The following is a 20,514-nucleotide window of genomic DNA, read 5'->3' as shown; positions in this document are numbered from 1 at the left end:
TCTATAAGTTTCATTTCCTGAATTGATTTAACCACAAATTTGGCGACTTTATTCTTTTTACTTGGCTTTTGTCCAGTTTTATCTAACATTGGGTCCAAATTAAGGTTGAAATCCCCTCCTATCAATATATTTCCTTGAGTGTCTTCAAAAAAATATCCTGCATAAATTTTTGGTCCTCCTCATTAGGTGCATATATATTGAGCAAATTCCAAAATTCTGAGTATATCTGACACTTTATCATTACATATCTCCCTGCTGGATCTATTATTTCCTCCTCTATTTTTATTGGTACATTTTTGTTAACTAATATGGCTACACCTCTAGCTTTTGAATTATAGGATGCTGCCGTTATGTGTCCTACCCAGTCTCTCTTTAGTTTATGTTCCGCTTCAGTTAGATGCGTTTCCTGCACAAATGCTGTATCTATTTTTTTCCTTATTCAGTAAATTTAGTAGCCTCTTCCTTTTAATTTGGTTATGTATTCTATTAATGTTTATAGTCATATAGTTCAAGATGGCCATCTTATATCTTGGATACATCTCTTTTCCACTTCTTTGCCACCACCTCCATCCTCCTTTTCCCCATTTTTATCTTAGTTTTCTCTTATTACGCTTAATATACGACGACACATTTAAGACATAAAGTACCCCTGCAGTTCCCACATCTACTAATAACTTAACCTCAAAAGATCCCCCCCCCCCCCCTGAGTTGCCCCATACCCCTTGCCGGGCAACCACAACTCCCCTTTTCATTTGGGTTGCGATCTTGATCGCAGCGTCATCTGATTTTACAGTGACGGTTATTCCCCCTTCACCCAGCCCTCTCCAGTAAACACTTTTTTAACACATATAACAAAGCTCTTTTTCCCCTTACTCCCTTCCTTCCCTTCTCTTTTTCCTCTTTAGTTCTTTACATATACATTGTTTATACATATATACTTTATCACCGTTCTTCATTCTTGTTACATCTCTTCAGCTCTTCTCCTGTCCTGCAAACGTCCTGCAGATTCTTGTGCTTTCTCTGGATCTGAGAACTATCTGCTTTGCTCCCCTGGTATAAATATTTTAAGCACGGCTGGATGTCTTAATATGAATTTGTAACCTTTTTTCCATAAAGGTTTCCATAAAGGTTTCCATAAAGGTTTCCATAAAGGTTTCCATAAAGGTTTCCATAAAGGTTTCCATAAAGGTTTCCATAAAGGTTTCCATAAAGGTTTCCATAAAGGTTTCCATAAAGGTTTCCATAAAGGTTTCCATAAAGGTTTCCATAAAGGTTTCCATAAAGGTTTCCATAAAGGTTTCCATAAAGGTTTCCATAAAGGTTTCCATAAAGGTTTCCATAAAGGTTTCCATAAAGGTTTCCATAAAGGTTTCCATAAAGGTTTCCATAAAGGTTTCCATAAAGGTTTCCATAAAGGTTTCCATAAAGGTTTCCATAAAGGTTTCCATAAAGGTTTCCATAAAGGTCTCTTCTGTTTTTCCTGATGAGCTGCTTGTATCTCTTTGTCGAGCCTCTTGTTGCTGTTCCTCCTCTCTTGGGCTGCTCATCTGTTGTGCTTCTTGACGTTGGTCTTCTTGTCGATCTTCCCTCCGTCTGTCTTCCATGTCTGTTTCGTCGCACCCTCTTCTGCTGTCTTCCTTATCCTCCAGCTGAGAACCCTGGTGTCTGGTGTCTCTCAGCTGCTCGGTCTGTGACAACCAGCTCCTCTGCTGAGCCCCCCTCCTGCCGGTGTCCTCTTTCTCCTCTGTGCACTGCAAGTCGCGCATGTGCCCCTGCACACTTTTGTTTGGCTCCGAGAGCCATTTTTGGAGTGTATCGGCTGGTGGGTCGCAACTCTGCAGGGCAGGCACTGACCTCAAGGGTCGGGCGCTCCTCGTCACCACAGCGTCCTGTTCCTTCCTGCAGTTAAGGCCTTCTTCCTTCTTCTCCGGTGACTTTTTTTCCTTTTTTTCCAGCTGTTCTTACTTTCTCCTTCTTGGAAGCCATCTTCTTTTTCTTCTCTGTATCTTTATCTTCTATTTCTTGCACTTTATTTCTGTTATGCTTTGCTTTTTCATGACATTTTTTTCTATTTTCCTGGAGAGGGCTGGTTTTCCTGACTGGCCACTACTCCATCATGTGACCCCTTCTTGCTCACTTTTTGAAGCGATATTCGGATTCAATGTTCCTCTGCTTCTCTCAGCACTCAGTAGCCTCCCAGAGTTTGACTGTTACACTTCCCTAAATAAATCATCTTGCACTCCTCTGGATTAATTTTTAGTTGTCACTTGGCTAATAACTGATTAGATGAACTATATTTTTCAGAAACTGAAAACTTTCCTTTTTATGATCAGCTACACATACCAGTTTTAGTATCATCTGCCAATTCCATTGTCATTTTACCTATGTTGAAACATGAAACTAATATACATTACAAAAAGCAGCATGCCAAGTACTGAACCCTGTGAACCTTGGTGGCAATGATTTCCACTTTAACACCCTTCAAATATGACCTCAGCTTTCTGTCATAGAGTCACTTTTGGATCTTCTTTGTTTCTCTTTCTTGGGCATGTACATTTTTGGCCAGCATTGCATGAGTTGTGGATGGCAGGAGAATTGGGGTGGAGAGGAGGAGGAAAGAGTTGCTGGGTATGTGAGAGAGTAGGTGATAGAAGAAGAGATTGGAGAGTAGAACTGGTGGGCTCTCTGTGAGAACTAATATAGATTAGGATGGCTAATTATAATTGGTCTTCTGTCATTAGAAAATGTGAAATATGAGAAATCTCTGTCTTTTATCCATTTTGCAAATCCTAAAAGTTTTTTTTTCTAATTTAATTCAAGTGGCGTGAGTAGAGGATTAAATATTGGTGTTGGAAATTGTATCGAGAGAGTCACCTTGAACTCTTAAAATACGTTGAGATATTTATGTGGAAATAAAATTCATAATGCTCATGACAAGTGAAGGCCATTTAGCCCATCTCCCAGAATACCTTTCCTGTTTGTAACTTGTGGCCTTTCCTTGCAAATTTTTCTCCTTCCACAAATTTATCTAATTTGCTCTTGAAGGCCACCCTTAAACCTGCCTCTGCATAGCTGTAGGCATTAAATTCTAGGTTCCAACAAAAAGCTGCATATTTAAAAAAAAGCCTTTCCTGGTGTTGCAGTAAACTGTCTTGCCCTTTATTTTATATCTGTGCCTTTAATTCTTGGCCCATCTACTCCCACCATTTATTCTGCAAATACTAATCATTTATATGCTCCATCAAATCACACCACTAATTGCCAAATATAGAAACACTCATTTATCCCAACTTGGTTAACCATGCTTATGCATTACCCCAGCCTCATTCATCCTTGTCTTATCTATGTCTTTTATGTGGCATCAAAAAAAAATGGTGGCACTGCTGGAGCTGCTGCAATGGCAGTGCTACTGCTTGTGTGGACCCACGGGCTGCTCCACAGGGTTCTACCGATGGCTCTGTATAGGCCTTAAACAGCCTTTTATAGGAGATGACAATGGTTTATTTTAAAATCCTGAGACCATGGAGTTTGGGCCCAGGATGGCAGTGCCTACATTTAGCAGCAGCCTTGAGGGATTGCAGTCCCTCGGGAGAAGAAGATGGGTGCAGGGCACCAAAAAACAGGGAGACCCACCTCACCCTCATTTAAGAAGGAGAAGCAGAGGGGATGACCCACTGGATTATTACCATGGCAGCTGACCAGTGAGGGACTTTTGTGGCTGAAGAACACACAGGCAGAAGACTGTTGATGACTGTGGATAAGAGACTTACACCAGGTTGTGAGCTGCTGGAGGGGGGTACTGGGTATCAGAACTGGGATGAGAGAGGGTTCTGAGAGCGCTGAAAGCTTTCTGATTTGTCAGAGGTTTGGATCTGGAGCTTGGGTTGCTGATGGTTTGGATTAGAGTCTGTGTGGTTGCAGAGGCTAGGTGAGTGCTGGAAGTAAATCCATTGACACGGCGTCTCTCGGGGTCTTTCTTTTGGATCTCTTTCTCTGATCGTAAGAGGCACATAACAATTTTTGCTGATGGCGAATGTCTGTTTTACAGCAAACTAAAGCAAATTTTGTGTAATAGTACTCCTGTTTTAGTACATAACAATAAAGGAATCTTGAATCAAATGTGTTCTGAATTTCCAAGCAGGCAGCATTCACCTGTTCTCCTCTTTATTGCATTCATTATATCCTTAAAGAACTTAAGTAAGCTTGTCAAACATGATTTGCCCTTCCTGAATCCATGCTTGTCTTGATGGAATGCATCGCAAGGTGCTGTAGAGGTGTTCTCAAAATTCTTTGGACTGTGGGCAGATCTTGGGAGAATAGAAGTAACAAAAATAATGCCACTTTTTTTTAAAGAAGATGTGGACAAAATGCTGAGAATGATAGGCCAGATAACTTGATTATTTTAGTCTATAAAATGCTCGAGTTTCCCACCCCACCCCACCAACCCCCCACAGCCATCGGATCATTAATAAACGAGTCTTCCGCTATAAAGACTGACACAAAATAATCGTTCAAAGTCTCTGCCATTTCTATGTAAGCCAATTTTAATTCCTGTTTCATCTTCTAAGGAACTCAAATTCACTTTAGCCACTCTTTCCTCTTTACAAGGTATATAATTAGCACATAGCACATAAATGTATTTAAATTATTATTCATTAGTTAAAATTTGTGATAAAGTTTAGAACATTTGTGTAACTGTTGAAATCATTTTATGATTTCTCTTAATTTTTGAGGACCAGTTTCTCCCTTCTTTCCTGATTATACTGTATGGCACACCATAGTATCCAGAAGGAACAATGTGTGCATGGTGTAAACTAACCAAAACAAGACATGCATTTATTACTCTCTGACTTTTTGATTGGTGTTTTGGGACAGTTTCAACCTGAGGTCTACCAAACCTTTTTCAGAATCTTTGTACACTCGCTTTATAAATGTGGATAAGAGATGTATCAGAAAAGAATATGTGTGGAAGATTTAATGGAATGAATGAAGCAAATGGAGGCTGGGCTGGACAAAATAAAAGACAGGCTAAAGACTCTGGAAGAAAAAGCAAAAACATGGAACACAAACAGAAAAAGAAATGATGGAGAAGATCAACCATATGGAAAATTTCAGCAGACATAACAAGAATTAATGAACTGAGAGAAGGAATTGAGGGGAAGATCTGGTGAGGGTTTTTGAAATATGAATCCTACAAATGCTGGGGCAAAACAACCTAAATGCAAGGCTTCAAATTGAAAGGGCACACAGAACCCTCAGACCCAGAAGAACTGGCAATCAATGACCACGACCAGTCCTGGTAAGACTTTTGAGTTACTGGGAGCGGAATGTGATCTTGGGAGCAACATACGAATATTCAAAAAAAAAACAATGGCCTATTAATGGTGGACAACAAAGAAGTAATGCTTTTCCATGATTTTAGCCCTGCCTTGGTCAAACAAAGAAAAGAATTTGACAAAGAGAGACAACTGCAATCTTAAAAAAACTTAAAATACTCAACAACTTACCCAGCGATGCTGAAGTTCCATGTCTCAGAAGACGATTGAAGAATTTTCAAGAATAAAGAAATGAAAGAATTTTTACAAAAGCTATGAAAAGATTAAAGCTGCCAGATCAGATTAAAAAGACCATTTTAACATGTGTCTAACTGAATTTAAAAAAAAATCTTGTAGTTTTGAACTGTCTTATTTTTACTGCTAAAATTTAAAAAAAAATCACTGTAATACATATGGAGACCTCTGGAGAGAAAGGAAAGTGGCAGGGTGGGGAATCTGATCTAAGGGGGAAAATGGCATCGGGAGAGGAGTGTTTTTTTAAAATGGTACTGAAGGGATGGTGGAGGGGTTATTTGGAAAATTCTGTGCACCTTTTTCATGGGCTTCTAGGTTTTACAGCTTGCGTCGCCATCAGAGCTAGGGATGTGTGTGTTTTTTAAAGGGGAAATGCCGCAGTATGATTTTAAAAGGTTGGAAGGAGTTTATTATACAATTATATTTGAAAAATGGTGTGGATAAAACACTGAAGTTTATTAGTCTTAATATTAATGGGCTAAATGGATGGTGAAAAGGGTCTTGGCATATTTTAAAAAATTTAAAGTAGATATCTTTACATAGGAAACGTAAAAATTGGAACATGATAAACTGAAAAGAGGTTGGATAGGATAAATAATATTGTCTTCTTTTGGCTCAAGGGCAAGAGGAGTAGTGATTCTAAGTAATAAAAATGCACCAGTATTGATAGAATGAACATTGGTTGACCAGGCCAGCAGGTATGTAATGACACATTGTAAAATTTTCGGAGAAACATGGACACATGAATATCTAAGCTCCAATTATGACGATTAAGCCTTTATGAATGATATCTTAGAAACAGCAGAGGGAAGAAAAAATGTATTAGTCAGATGAGATTTTAATTTTTGCATGGACCCAATATTAGATAAATCTACAAGAACCGTAATGAAGTCAAAAGCAGCAAAAAACACAATTTCATATACGAAGAATCTAAATCTGTTTGCTATATGGAGGAAACTAAATCACAGAGAGAGAGACTATTCCTTTTACTCAAGGGTACACGATTTAAAAACAGAATAGTGAGGCTTTTATTAGACCACTCACCACTAACATTAACTATTGCAATAATGGAAAAGCAAGAAAATGTATACAGATGCCACGTTACTCTAAAGGACAGACTTGTGTGAATTTATTAAGAGACAAATATTTTGCAAAACAAATCAGCCATCTACTAATGATAGCTTTTTGATATGGGACATATTCAAAGCATACCTGAGGTGACAAATTATATCAACAAAAATGTTGAGAGAATGTATGACAGAAGTAAACAGTTAAATGCTGATTATAAGATGCTAGAAAAAGTGTTGGCTAATAGATTAGGACAATATCTACCAAAACTGATACATACAGACTAGGTAGGATTTGTTAAAGGAAAACCTTCCTCAAATATTCTAGGAAGGTTATTTAAATGTATATGGCAAAATTCAAATGGAATCCAAGTATTACAGTCTCCCTGGACATTGAAAAAGCATTTGTCAATTTGGAATGGTCCTTTCTATTTAAAACACTTGACAAAATTTGGCGTAAACAGAACATTTATAAACTGGATAAAAACTTTATATCATAAATCACAAGCTAAAATTATAGCAATAGCCAGATGTCAGCAGTGTTTCCCTTCAGTAGATCGAGTAGACAAGGATGTCCCCTGTCCCCAGTGCATTTTATACTAGCGATTGAACCACTAGCAAAGATGAGAAGGGATCCAGATATAAAGGGCTTCAAAGTTGGACAAGAAGAACAAAAAAATAGTTCCTTTGCCGATGACATGCTATTGTACCTATAAGACCCAGTTAAATCTTTTGAAAAATTACAAAGAACATTAGAAAAATATGGAAGAGTATCTGGCTATAAAATAAATATGGACAAATATGAGATAATGCTGTTGACACATTTAGAATGTGAAAGGTATCAAAAAAGAAATAAATGGAAGTCAGATAGAATAAAATATCGTGGAATAGCAACTGACAATAGTCTACAGAATCCATATAAACTATGTTCCTCTTTTGGGAATATAGAAAAAGACCTGCAGAAATTGAGAGATTTACTGATTACTTCAATGGGAAGGGTTAATTGCATCAAAATGAAAGTAAAGCCAAGACTACAATATCTTTCTCCAATCGCCAATTCTGTTGCCTAAAAAGAAAATATTTAAATTATTAAATAATCATATTAGACAGTTCCTATGAAATAACAAGGTATCAAGAATTGCATTGGAAAAACTGACATGGGACTATGGGCTGGGAGGCCTTAGATTTCCAAATTTTAAAAAGTACTTCCTAGCTGCACTGGCTAGATTTCTTGCAGCCAAGACAGCCCCACTCCCCACCTTGGATTCAAATGGGAATGTACTCAATAACAGAGGGGTAGCGAAGGATTTTATCTATAAATGGAGTGTCAAATCACTTTTTAAAAAAAAGATAGATAATTCCATACTAATGCATATGATCAGAACGTGGCAGCAAATTCATGTTTTGGAGGTGAAAAGTAGGGATATCAATAAAAAGCTGCACTGTGTTTATGGATGGATGGGTGGATGGAATATATAAATAAAAATAGAAAACATGTGTTATTGCCTATATGCAATAGAAAATTAAATTTGTGGCATGAGAAAGGAATAATATGCATTTAAAACTTACACAGAAGGAACTCTTATGTCCTTCAAACAACTAAAACATAAATAGGAAGTAGCCAATGAGATCTTCTATTGTTATCTCCAGCTAACATCATTTCTAAGAGAAAGATGGGGACCAATGTTGACCCCACCTAAGTGAAATGGAACAAACGGTATGGATGAGGAATACATAAATTTATTACAAAGATGCATTATGCGGTCCAAAGTGAAAGTGCAAAACCAGGTTTACAGAGGTCAAGGGAAAGATGGGAATCATAATCTCAGAAAGAAGTTGGGCAGATTGGTGTACAGACAGTATGACATCAATAATAAATGCAAAATATGGACTTGTTCGGTATCATTTTCTGCACCAATTATATCTTACTCCACAGAAGTTATAGAATCAAAAGCAGGAATTTCAGAGATGTGTTTCAGGTGTGGTACTAAAATAGGAACTTTTCTACATGCTATGTGGTCGTGCATGAAGGTGAGGCCATTTTGGCAAGGCAGCACAGAAAAATTAACTAGGATAACAGGAGTGGCCTTCGCGGGTGACCCGGAGCTATATCGACTGGGCAATTTTATAGAAAATAAGCAACAAATTGGCAAAATTTCAAATCTCATTTCTAAAAATAGCACTGGCGCTAGCAAAAAAAATGTATGCCATCACTTGGAAGGTCGACTCCCTTCTACATTTAGCATGATGGACTGCGGAAATAAACAGCTATATACCTATAGGGGGAAAAAAGTGTCACATAAGGAATAGCCATACCTTCACCACATAGAGACCCAAATACAGTAACAGAAAGGAATATAAATGTTGATATTATACATACCCAAAAGTGATTTCCCCAACTGTATTCTATATATTTAAAAGATATGCAAGCTCTGACGGTATGTGGATCTGTATGTATAGAAGGGGGGAGAGAGAGAATGTTTTGCTTTTGATGATGTTTGTAAGATAAGTTTAATATGTTATTGAAAATTTTATTATGTATATTTTTGAAAAAAATCAAAAATAAAATATTCAAAAACTTTTTCACAATTTCTTATGAATTATTTCACTTGTCTTTTGTGCAGTTTGAGTTCTCATCTGCTATTTTTCTAACCACTTAGATTTTGTCCAATTCCGTTCACAACAATTTGTAAGATCTGCTAATTTAACTTTGTATTTAGATATTCATATCCTGGTCGCTAATGAGAATAAGAAATATTTCTGAGAACAGTACATCACAAGAACAGGCCCTTCAGCCTATGTATCTGTACTGAACATGTTGCCCAAATTAAATTCAAACTTTGCTTTTAGTAAATGATACATATCCCTCTATCCCATGCATATTGTGTCCATCTGAACACTTCTAAAATATTACCATTGTATCTCTTTCCACCAATACACCCAGCAGGCTGTTCCAGGTATATATCACTCTCTGTGTAAAATAAAATATGCCCACACATCTACTTCGCACTCTTTTAAACCCCTCCCCCCTACTCAAACACATGTCCTCAAGTATATGACATTTTTGCCCTGGGAAAAGGTTGTCTATACTATCAATGCCTCTTATCATTTTATGAACTTCTAACAGAAAAATCCACCTCAAACTCTGATGCCACAGAGAAAACACCTCGTTTGTCCAATCCTTTCTGGTAACTTATTCCCCCTAATATAGGGAACATCCTAGTCAACCTCTCTTGTACCCTTTCCAAAGCCATCACACCCTTCCAGCAATGAGGTGATCAGAATTGTCCACAATACTCTAATTGTAGCTCAGCCAAACCAAAGTTTTGTATAGCTGCAACATGACTTGCTTTGGATTTCAACACCCTACCTAATGAAGCAAGCCTACAAAGTGCCGCTTTTATGCAGAATCTATTTGTGCAGCCACTTTCAATGAGTTATGGATCCTTCTGCAAATCATTGCATTTAAGAGTCGTGTCATCAACTGTATACATTCCCATTCATTTAATCTCCCAAAGTGCAACACCTCACTTTACTGGATTCAACTCATCTGCAATTTATCTGCCCATATCTGCAAAAGGTCTCTCTCATTTTTTATAGCCCACTATGCTGCTCACAACTCAGGGCCCATTGTTCATGATGATAATAATAATTATAGCTAACACTTATCCCTATGGAACATCAATGGTCACAGACCTGCAGCCAGAATAATATTTTTCCCACACTACCCTGTCTTCTGTGGGCCAGCTAATTCAGAATCCAAACCATTAATTTACCGTGGGTCTGATTGCATCTGTACCTTCTGTTTCCTTGAATAAATAGATGTAGACGTCGTCCACTGTCCGAGCCTCTTGAACCCCTTAGACATTGCTTCAAAAAAAAATCTGATTTGTATGATCAGTTTTGCCCCACACAAAACCATGTCAATTGACACTAATTGTACCATGCCTATCCAAATGTATCTAAATCCTATCATTATGCATCTTCTCCATTAGTTTTCCTAACATTGATGTGAGGCTCACCACCTTACAATTTCCTGGAATATTCCTTTTTCCATTCTTGAACCAAGATACAATATTTTGACCTTCTGGGCCTCCCCTTTTGCTAGTGAGAATATAAATATCTTCATCGAGGCCCCAGCAATCTCCTGACTTGCTGCTTTCAATAATCTAGAATATTATCCCAACAGGCCTTTCAAAAGACCCAGTACCTTCTCTTCCTTGATCTCAAATTACTCTTGTACATTAGCATTCTCCACACTCCCTGACACATCCTTCTTCGTGAATTCTGATACTCACTTAGTACATTGCCCACTTCCTCTGACTCCATACATAAATTTCCTTGAGTGTTAATCCCTGATGTTCATTCTGCTTGTTTTTGGAGTTTTTTTGGTCATTAACACAGAATGCATGCCAAATTGGTTTTCCCTCAATTAACTGTATTGAAATTTTGACCCATCAAGTATTGTGGGTTGAAATAAAGGACCGATGCACAGTCATTTTAATGGCAGGATAGGGTCAAGTCACCAAATGACCACCAGCACTATAGCATGTTATGATGTAAAAAAACTTGCCACTGAGTTGGTTCCTGGAAAGGCATGTACATGTGATAATATCTCAAGGCAAGAGCAAATGAAGGAGTGGAGAAGCTACAACTGCAGAAAGACATTTCATATGTTATAGTCATATTCATTTACAGAACACTATTTGCTGTTTGGATGACCCAAAGTACGTTTCAACTTGTCATAACTGATTGAATGTAGGAAACTAAAAATAAAACATTTGAGGCCAGTCTTTTCAAAGTGTACTGAAAAAGTATCCCAGTGAGCTGCTGGAGGGACTCAGAAGGTCAAGCAGAATCCATGGATAGCATTGGCCAGTCCAGACTGGGACCCTTTATGAAGACTATAATTTCCAGCATCTGCAGTTTTTGTGTTGCCCCAATAAATACATCAGTTGGTTGACTTCTGGACAGCAGTTTGACTCTTTTATATAAAAAAAATTTAAAGAAATTTTTTTAAAAAATCACAAATATTTGAAATGTGAAATGAAAATAAAACACTTCCACTGGATTTATAATATTATTGGATTATATTTGAATAAAAGGAGACCATTCAGCATTTTGTTTCTGTATAGGCTATTTGATAAAGTTTTCAAACAAATTGGTCCCTCTTTCTTTCTCTCTTCTAATAGCCTCAGATTGTTTCCCCTCAAGCAATTATCCAAACATCTCTTCAAAGGTGCTGTTGAATGTGCCTCCATTCTAAATTCTATATCACGTTGGTTTTAATCAAGGGTTTCCTCATCTCTACTGTGGTTATTCTATCTCTTTCTGGTCATTATCCCTTTTGCCAATGAAAGCAGATTTTATTTAGTTTATCAAAATCATTATTAATTTGTTACAGAGGCTGTTAACATGCTCGTTCCAGCATTTTATGATTCTGATTTGTTTTCCCGCAACCATTTTCTGCAACTGCACTGAAAATATTCCAAGTGAGGGGCAAAGGCTACATAGTTTAGTTCTGAAATGTGCAATAGTTTGCGAATGAATTGTGCCAGGGCAGGGTGTTATTTTCATTCAGTACTGTGTATTTTTGTACTAAGCCAAAGCATTGATTTATTAAGGTTAACAATGTAAATTAAAATATTTGGAGTAAAATTGATAAATCATTTATGATGACACTGCCTTCAAGTATAGCTTGGCAGGTAATGAAACAATGCATTTGCTTGCTGATAATTCCCCCCTTACAAATGGGAATTAAATCATATTTAACATGTTCTACCAAAAGTTGTGAATGGGGGCTTCTCTTTCCATTGCCTATTTCATCTCGGAGAAAACTATATTTTTTTAAAAAAGAAAGGTTTACTTGTGAATTTGGTTGTCTGTGGCTCAGAGCAACTTTAAAGGAGACCACATGCCATCCCAAGGTAAATCTTCCCAATCCTGTTTGCTTGAACAGTGTTATTTTTATTCTTCACCCTAGAAAGAAAATCAAATTTTATCGAGACTCGACGAACCTTTGAAGTACAGACACTGTCGTAATTTAGAAACTGTATTGACGAATTACACCCTTCAGACTCTAGCAAGGCAGTGAGATAATGTCCAGGATTTGTTCATTTGAAGGATTAAGTATTGGCCAAGATACCAGGCATAACCCAGTTTTCGACAGTTGTGTACATCTCCCTGAGACCATACAACATCTTGGTTCAGCTGAAAGTACACATCTGACGGTGCTGCATTGGAGCACCAACTTTGATTTTCTTTTCTCTGCTTCACTCTCTGGGCTGGGGTTTGACGCTCTGTCCTCTGAGTGAAAGTGCTGTCATAATAGTCCCAGCAGGTGCAATGGCATTTGCATTTTCTGTATGGATAAAACTGGATAGCCAAAATCCAAGAAAGCAGTTTAGCTTTAATTGTTTTTGCATTTCCCTGTGCATGTTATTGATTCTTTTTGAGTAACTTGTGTTCCATGAAAAATGTGTGCAATGCTTTTTTGTTTCACAAGAATTGCTAAAGTAAAACCACTGTTGACCTTTTCATTTACTCATTTTGCTTGTTTTATAGTTTATTATCCCATAGCTCCTGGTTGCATGCATTCTATTCTGAACTCTTCTGTAATCTTTCTTTTTGAGTGCAGTGTGCAAGGATCCACCATACAAAGTGGAAGAGTCAGGATACGCTGGTTTTATAATGCTGATTGAAGTATATTTCAGAAATAAGGTAAAGTAAATAACACATGATATTTTTGTGTACACTTCTGTTTCTTCTGGATGTTAGAATGAATACTGGTGTTTTAAGTGTCTTTGTGAAGTGGTTGTAAAGTAGATTTTGCACGATTTGATAGAAGCATACAGTTGATTTGCAAATTCCAATTTCTCAGTAAGATTAGTTTAACATTTAAGCTTTTTGCAGTCAATGGTTTAAATCTCATCCACCCCCACTGAAATTGGTTGAATCCATTCAGTCTGATGCATAGCAAAATAGTTTGAGAAGGGGAATGAACCTACTGTGATTGGGGGAGGGGTGAAGACTTCAACAGTTATTTAACACAGAACAAAATTGATTCAAAGACCATTTTCCATCTATTAACATTCTGCTTTTAGCAATGTAGCACTTCTGACCCACAGAGCTTCATCTCTTTCTATAATCTTGTTGATCCTACTTCTAAGTTACAGTCGAATTCAAGGTTATATTCTTGGGATGGACAATGGAAAATTAGTATGGAAAAGGTCATTTATGATTTTAAAATTATCAGGTGAATTATCAGCAAATTTTGGTTAATTTTTGATGTCTCTGCAATTAATTCACAAGCATACATTTCTAACAGAGTCAGGAGTCTTGTTGCTGTGGTAGTTTAGCTTCGGATTTGCTTAGCAGACCAGAACGTCTGCAAGCAGGAACAAAAGGATTGGAAACAACAACAATGGGCACCTGGAGCTAGTCTAAATTTTTTGTACAGCTCTCCATTTAAATAGCTGGTCTAAAAATGAAATCGGCTACTTTTGAAAAAGCCCATGAAAGGAGACGGAAAAGAAGTATTTATTGGCCATTTTTATTTTGTCTGGTCTCTGTCCGCTGCCCTACCCCCAAGAATGAGTTACTAACTGAATTCAAATCTCTCTTCCCTGGTGCCATTCTATCAAATACACCCTTCCCAAGACCTGGTGTACTCTACTTCCTGGAGTGCAGTGCCAGAATCATGGGCCATATTTCCAGATGAGACTATACAAATAACTTGTAAAAGTTTATCATCATGTCCCTCTTTTTCAATTCATTTTCTCTATTTAGGCCAAGCAATGTTTTCTTAATCCTTCAACAATTTGCCTGTTCCATTCATTGGTTGGTGAAACTAAACCTGGTTTCTTCTACTCTCTCAACCTAGCTTCCTTCAAAATAGCACCACTTACTTTGTGTTTCAGTATTGTTTATCGTGAAGAACACTATTTCTTATTGAATATTGGGTAGATGTTATCCCATTCCATTCTGCATCTTCCAGTTCACCACCCACCCTGCTCATTACATAATGCATGGCAAACATTTTTGTGTCCTCTGCCAAAAATATGATCTCCATACCCGGACAATGTGTTTAGATTTAATAAGAAAATCAGTGGTCATAATTGCTGACTTCTTGGAACCCCACTGTTTAATTCCCTCCAGTCAAAGAACCAATTGTTTGCCACTTTGTTTCTTATCCTTCAGTCAATTATGCATTGAGGCAATTATATAAAAAATGTTTGTTTTCATGGACTATCCTAAAAGATAGGAGTATGATGTGCATAGTATCAGGGACTCATGTTCATGTTCTCTGTAGAGATTTAAAATTGTGGGCTTAATCCTTTTAGTCTCTTAAATGAGGATTACTTGCTGCCACCCTGGCTTTGTAGATTCTGGGGTGGTAGATGAGGCCAATGTGGGAATTGCAGATTATTGCAGTTCGTTAGTATTTACTTATCAATTATTCAGCACCTTTTTGTCTACATTATCCAGGATATTTGATAGCCTGCAGTATTTTTTAGCAGCAAACACCATTAATTATTCTCAGTTACAAGTTTCATTTTTTTTAACTTTTGATCCAGTTTTGTTACCATTTTGCACAATTGAGTTAGATCTTACTCTTCCTTTTCAAACCTGGGAAAGTTCCATCTCAAACAAAACACCAATTTTGCGGGGATAGCCAAGGCTAGCCTGAATCTATTGAATGTTAGTTTTACACTTTTTTTCCATAGGAAGAGCCCAAGAAGGTACGCTTTGATTATGACTTGTTCCTGCATCTTGAGGGACATCCACCTGTAAATCATCTTCGTTGTGAAAAACTCACTTTCAACAATCCAACTGAGGAATTCCGTCGAAAATTGCTGAAAGCAGGAGGGGTAGGTTTTTGCTTTCATTCACTATTAGTTCAGGCTGAGCTGTTGGCTATGGTTGTAAATAGAAATGTACAGCTCTTTTTCCTGAAGGTGAATGGTTTGGATATTGCAGTTGACAGCATCTGGAGGAGAAAACAACATTTTGTAGAATAATCATCCAAGTCCACAGAAAACTGGAGAGAATGGGGCTGCGGCAGAATGTTTTCATGCAGTAACTGCAACATGATGTAAACTGAGCAAACTGATTTTCACAGACAGCAAAATAGAAGTTTGAGAGCCCAATTTTAAAATAATTTTAGTTTGAATCAAGCATGAAATGAGGGTTGGAACTGGCAGTGGTGATTATGATAGCTGAAATGTCAAACCTTTCTGAAGAGAAATTGAAACATAGGTGAAAGAAGAAAATTCCCTACACTGAATCAGTTTTCTTCCAAGTCCAGAGAGGTTGTTAAGCAGTAGTTGTGACTTGGCTGCAAAATCACTTACAGTATTTACACAATGCGATGAAGTGTAACATTTTTATGATTTGTTACAGTGGAAAAAGTTAATGAACACTTTAGGTCTTCTCAGAAATCTGGCAGTGACTTTGAAGATTAGTGCAGTGCAACCAAAGGGGTAACAGGGTATCACTGGCAGCCAGTCCTCGATTTTTATGGTTAATCAGCTTGTTCATATGACTCCAGAAGTTGTTTGAAGTTTCACAACTTAATAACCTTGTGGCTGTTACAACTGTAACATCTGGGGCCCTACCAATCATTTTTTTCAAAAACACAAACATTTTTTGACAGTCATCACTGAATCAAGGTCATTTTTTTTCTGGCTTCGGCTGTATTCTTTTCATTTACAAATATAATGTAGGGAAACATCAAGAAATATGTTCAAGCTGGAATTTCTGAGTTGTACTGCAACAGTGCTGCATTTTCCTCAGTGGATTTAAAGTACTTTACAAAACATATTTGTTGACAGGCATTTTCTGAAATGACACTGTTTGAGCTTTTTCAATTATTTTGATGTAGTTTGTGTTTTTTAAGTTGTCCCAAATTGTGCAAAATCTTTTTTTGTTTTCAAAAAATTCAATGTCCACTGAAGGCATACAAATCTTTGTAAAATTTTTCTTCAAATGTGCAAAGTAGGATTGTGCAGAAGAAGAAAAGCTTTCAGAAAGGGTTTGATATAATGCAGTTAAAAAAAGACTAGCTCATTTTGCTTCTTGCATTAAGCATGATTTTCAACATTGTTACTGACTTCAGTCTCTGGATCCTGCTGCTCTTCTGCTTGTCTCTGAATGTCTCTCAGAAATCTTCAGCTAACTGTCCTGCTCACGAGGCACTCCTGTCTTTGCAGATCTGTGTTGGCTCCTGATCTGCATTCAAGCTTCTATTTTAGTTCATTCATAACCTTGAAACTCCTATTTGTAACTTCTGTGTACTCCTGATGATGCCATCCTGTGCTTTTCCCGTTCCCTGGTATTGTTGGGGGCATCCATTTGGCTGCTGAGTTCCCATGTTCTAGAAAGCACTCAAAAGTGAAATGGAGGGATTTCAAACGAGTAATGTATTTGATCATACTTCTGCTGATAGCAAAATAAATCCTTTTTTATGGATGTTTTAAATCCTTCTCCCTGTTCCTTTGCTACAGTTGTTTTCTGTCTGTGGAGGCTTTTTGTGTATTTTATCAGCTTCAAGTTGCCCAAAGGACTTCCTTGGGTGCACAAATGGAGCCTGTGTCATCAGTTTCTTGGATCGCAAGCTCTAGAATTCCCTCTTTGAACCTCCCTTTCCTCAAGCACTGTTTAAAAGCTGTTTGCACCTAGCTCTTGGTTTTGCCTGAAGAGCTCAAGCCATTGTGTCAAAATGTTCACGTGTCCTTACAGCATGTTTTTTTCCCTACTCATAAGGATAGATAAATGCACATTTTGAGAGGGAAAAAGTATAAGAAATCATCAGGTGAGTAAATGATAATGAAATGTATCAGCTAGCTTTAAACTTTAATTTTCAACAATTATAATATTTTGTCTTTTGTCCGTACATGTCCTTTACATTTTAGAAGCATAAGATTATATTATTATTTTTTAATTGGAGAATGACTGATTATTGATTCCAGTCCACTTACAGATGCTCCCCTGCTTGTGATGGTCCGACTTAAGATTTTTCAAAATTACAACGGTTCGAATCCGTACTTTAAATTTTGAATTCTGATCAGTTCCCATGCTTGCGATATGCAGTAGGCTACTCTCTCGTGATGCTGGGCAATGGCAGCATCGTGCAAGAGTATCGTACAACATACTTCAAACATTGTTCATGCCCAGTGTGCTTTCAACTGTGAACGTTAATGGTTTTTTCAGTGTGGAATAAAGGTATTCAAAATTTAATTATAAAAAATAGTAGGTGCATTATTCTTTTTCAATTTAATGATTTTTTCAACTTAGGATGGGTTTGTCGGAAAGCAACCCCATTGCAAGTTGAGGAACACCTGTATTTGAAATGTAGACCCCTTTATTTTGTGAGTTTTGTTGTCTTTGTTTCACTTTGATTACTGTTTATTGTGAAGGGATTGTCTGACGTGCAAACAAGATTTCAAGTTGCCATTTCTCAGACATCAATGATATGGAGTTGGACGCAATGTTAGTTCTCCGAAATTGGGAGGAACCCTTGTAGGGTATCTTTTGAAATTGAGCCATGTCATTTCATGGTGAAACCTCTGTTTATTGCAGATGCAGTTCTGACGAATGTTGCTGCCTGGCTAAACACTGACTGAGGTAGTCTAATTTTGAGAATTTGCAGTTCATGCATTAAATCCACAATGATGATCTATTCTAAGATTAATTCATAATAAAAATAGAGAAAATAAGAGGGAATATACCTTGGGAACTACATATCTATAAGAAGTAGGCAAACAGCAGAATCATGGGTATGGACACAGACATAAAAGCTTTCAGTAAAAATGAATAAATGCAGTGGAATTCATAACTAACAGTATATAAATAAAAAAATGTAAAGCTTGCACATTTGAATTATTTTGCTTTAAACAGTTCTGGTGCCAAGGTCAGAAAAGCAATACGAAGCATTGGAGAGCATGACAAAACTTCATTGCTCACGTACTGAACCTGCTCAGGCAAAATTGTGCAAGCTGCAACTTTTCACCTCTGAAACTTTAAGACTACAGTGTCACAACTTAGTCAGAACTTTGAAGTGCAGGAGGCCACTCAACCCCTGTGACAAGTAAGGAAGAGTTAGCTGAGCCCAATTCCACTTCCTAGTTCTTGCTCTGTTGCTCTTTAGGTTCATATATTTTGAGTGCTTTTCCAGATACCACAAATAAAAAGATGTTTTCTACCACATTTAAAACAATGAATTCCTGCTGCCACTATCTTTGGAGTTAGATAGCAAAAGTCTTCTGGCCACCTCAGTAACCAATTATTTAAAATATTTATGCTCCTTTTCCACCTTGCACCCCACACACTCAGTTATTGGCCATTGATAAATAAAACTAAGTGTGATCTATCCTTGCATGCTGCAGAGCTGGTCTTTTGAGTCCCTGCAGAAGTGCTTGAACCATTGATTCAATCCAGTCCAACATTGTAGTCAAGACCTTGCTGAGATCATTGAATGCCATAACTGCTGTTTTTCACCTCTTTCACATCTTGGTTAAGACACCTGTTATGGAAATGAGAACCAGCTTATTGACAGAAATTGCTTTTGAATTATCTTGAGCTTTCGTTTTCTTGAGTTTGGTATTTGTGATGTATACTAAGTGAAAAACAAAATCAATTATTTACAATTAGGAAAGCTCTTTATTCACTTAAAATTCAGCATTTTTGCATCAATTTGAATTGTTTAACTTAACACACTAGAAAGAAATGAAATGCTGAACCTCAGCCATGGTAACATAATCATCTGATAAATTGAAAATACAAATTCCATTGCAAGTATTAGGATTCTGTATGGAAAAGCTGTCAAGGGAATCAGTAAGGACAACTGGCTCATTTTAATTTTACCCAAAGTTGTCAGAATACATTTTTTCCTTTTAAATGTCATGTATCATTTGAAGTGAATGTAATATCTTTGTAATTTATTCTTCTATTCAATATTTGTGCTTCAAAGTTGTTGCACAAAAGTAGTCTACGGTGAGGGGGGGGAGATGGAATAATTTTTCTTTTGAAAAGTCATCATGCCACTCTACCCTTTAATGAACTGCATCTCTTTTTTATTTTGGCTTTTAAATGAAATGTGCCATAAAAATAGTTCTCAGTTTTCAACTTTTTAACAATCCATTATCATGAAATTATTATAGCCTGACTTTTATTAGAAATCCTAGTACAGTGCAACAACTGCTTTCTGTGTGTGTGGTCTGATGGCTGGTGGTTTATTGCCAGAAGGATACTATTCAAGGGTGTCACCAAGATTAAAAGGCTTTAGGATTTGGGATGAGTTGGTGGTGGGGGGCTGGTGCTGGGAAGCAGAGAAATTTTCCACAGATTTTTGAACAGATGTGAAATATATTTACACAATTTTATGGAAAGAATGGTGGAAGGTCTGGAGTATGATTACATAGAATTTAATGCATGTAATTGTTCAAGTTGCAAGATATTTGTGAACACTTTAATATTTATGATATTTTAATATGTATCTCTTCATGATGATCTTTTTCCTTACAGCTATATTTTAAAAAATAAAGTAACAATCTCCTTCCCCATATTTCTTAATAATGCAACTAAGCATGAGTCCAGCTGTTGCATTTGTCATCATAGTTGATTAAGTACATAGTACATCTGTGCAGAACTTTTTCCTCAAAGGAATTTTAACTCTTGCCAAATTTTTCTTTCCCCTTATCCCACCTTTGCCTTTTTGAGGAAACAAGAAGTGTGAAGCATCTTCCAATAACTCTATCAAGTGACCATGTTCCCTGTTTAAACTTTATGAAATATTGTGTGCACTTGTGTTCTAATTTGCATAAATTCCTGGATGAACAGGAAAATGGTGAAGCTTCATTCACTTGCACTAAGTGGTG

At 37.1% G+C, this 20,514-nt stretch overlaps 1 protein-coding gene across 3 annotated transcripts in view; it reads left to right on the top strand.

The window, feature by feature from the left end:
• mllt3 (MLLT3 super elongation complex subunit) overlaps nucleotides 1-20,514 on the top strand; it is a 164,645-nt gene that overhangs the window by 55,693 nt on the left and 88,438 nt on the right. For all 3 annotated transcript variants that reach the window (XM_069926702.1, XM_069926713.1, XM_069926723.1), the window contains exons 3-4: nucleotides 13,275-13,357; nucleotides 15,364-15,507. In XM_069926702.1, coding sequence (XP_069782803.1) covers nucleotides 13,275-13,357; nucleotides 15,364-15,507 — 227 coding nt within the window. The remainder of the gene's footprint in view (nucleotides 1-13,274; nucleotides 13,358-15,363; nucleotides 15,508-20,514) is intronic.

Source organism: Narcine bancroftii, chromosome 1 (assembly GCF_036971445.1).
Source record: "Narcine bancroftii isolate sNarBan1 chromosome 1, sNarBan1.hap1, whole genome shotgun sequence".
Lineage (NCBI taxonomy): Eukaryota > Metazoa > Chordata > Chondrichthyes > Torpediniformes > Narcinidae > Narcine > Narcine bancroftii.
The sequence above is the reverse complement of the archived record's forward strand: the minus strand, read 5'-3'. Positions and strand labels throughout refer to the sequence as shown.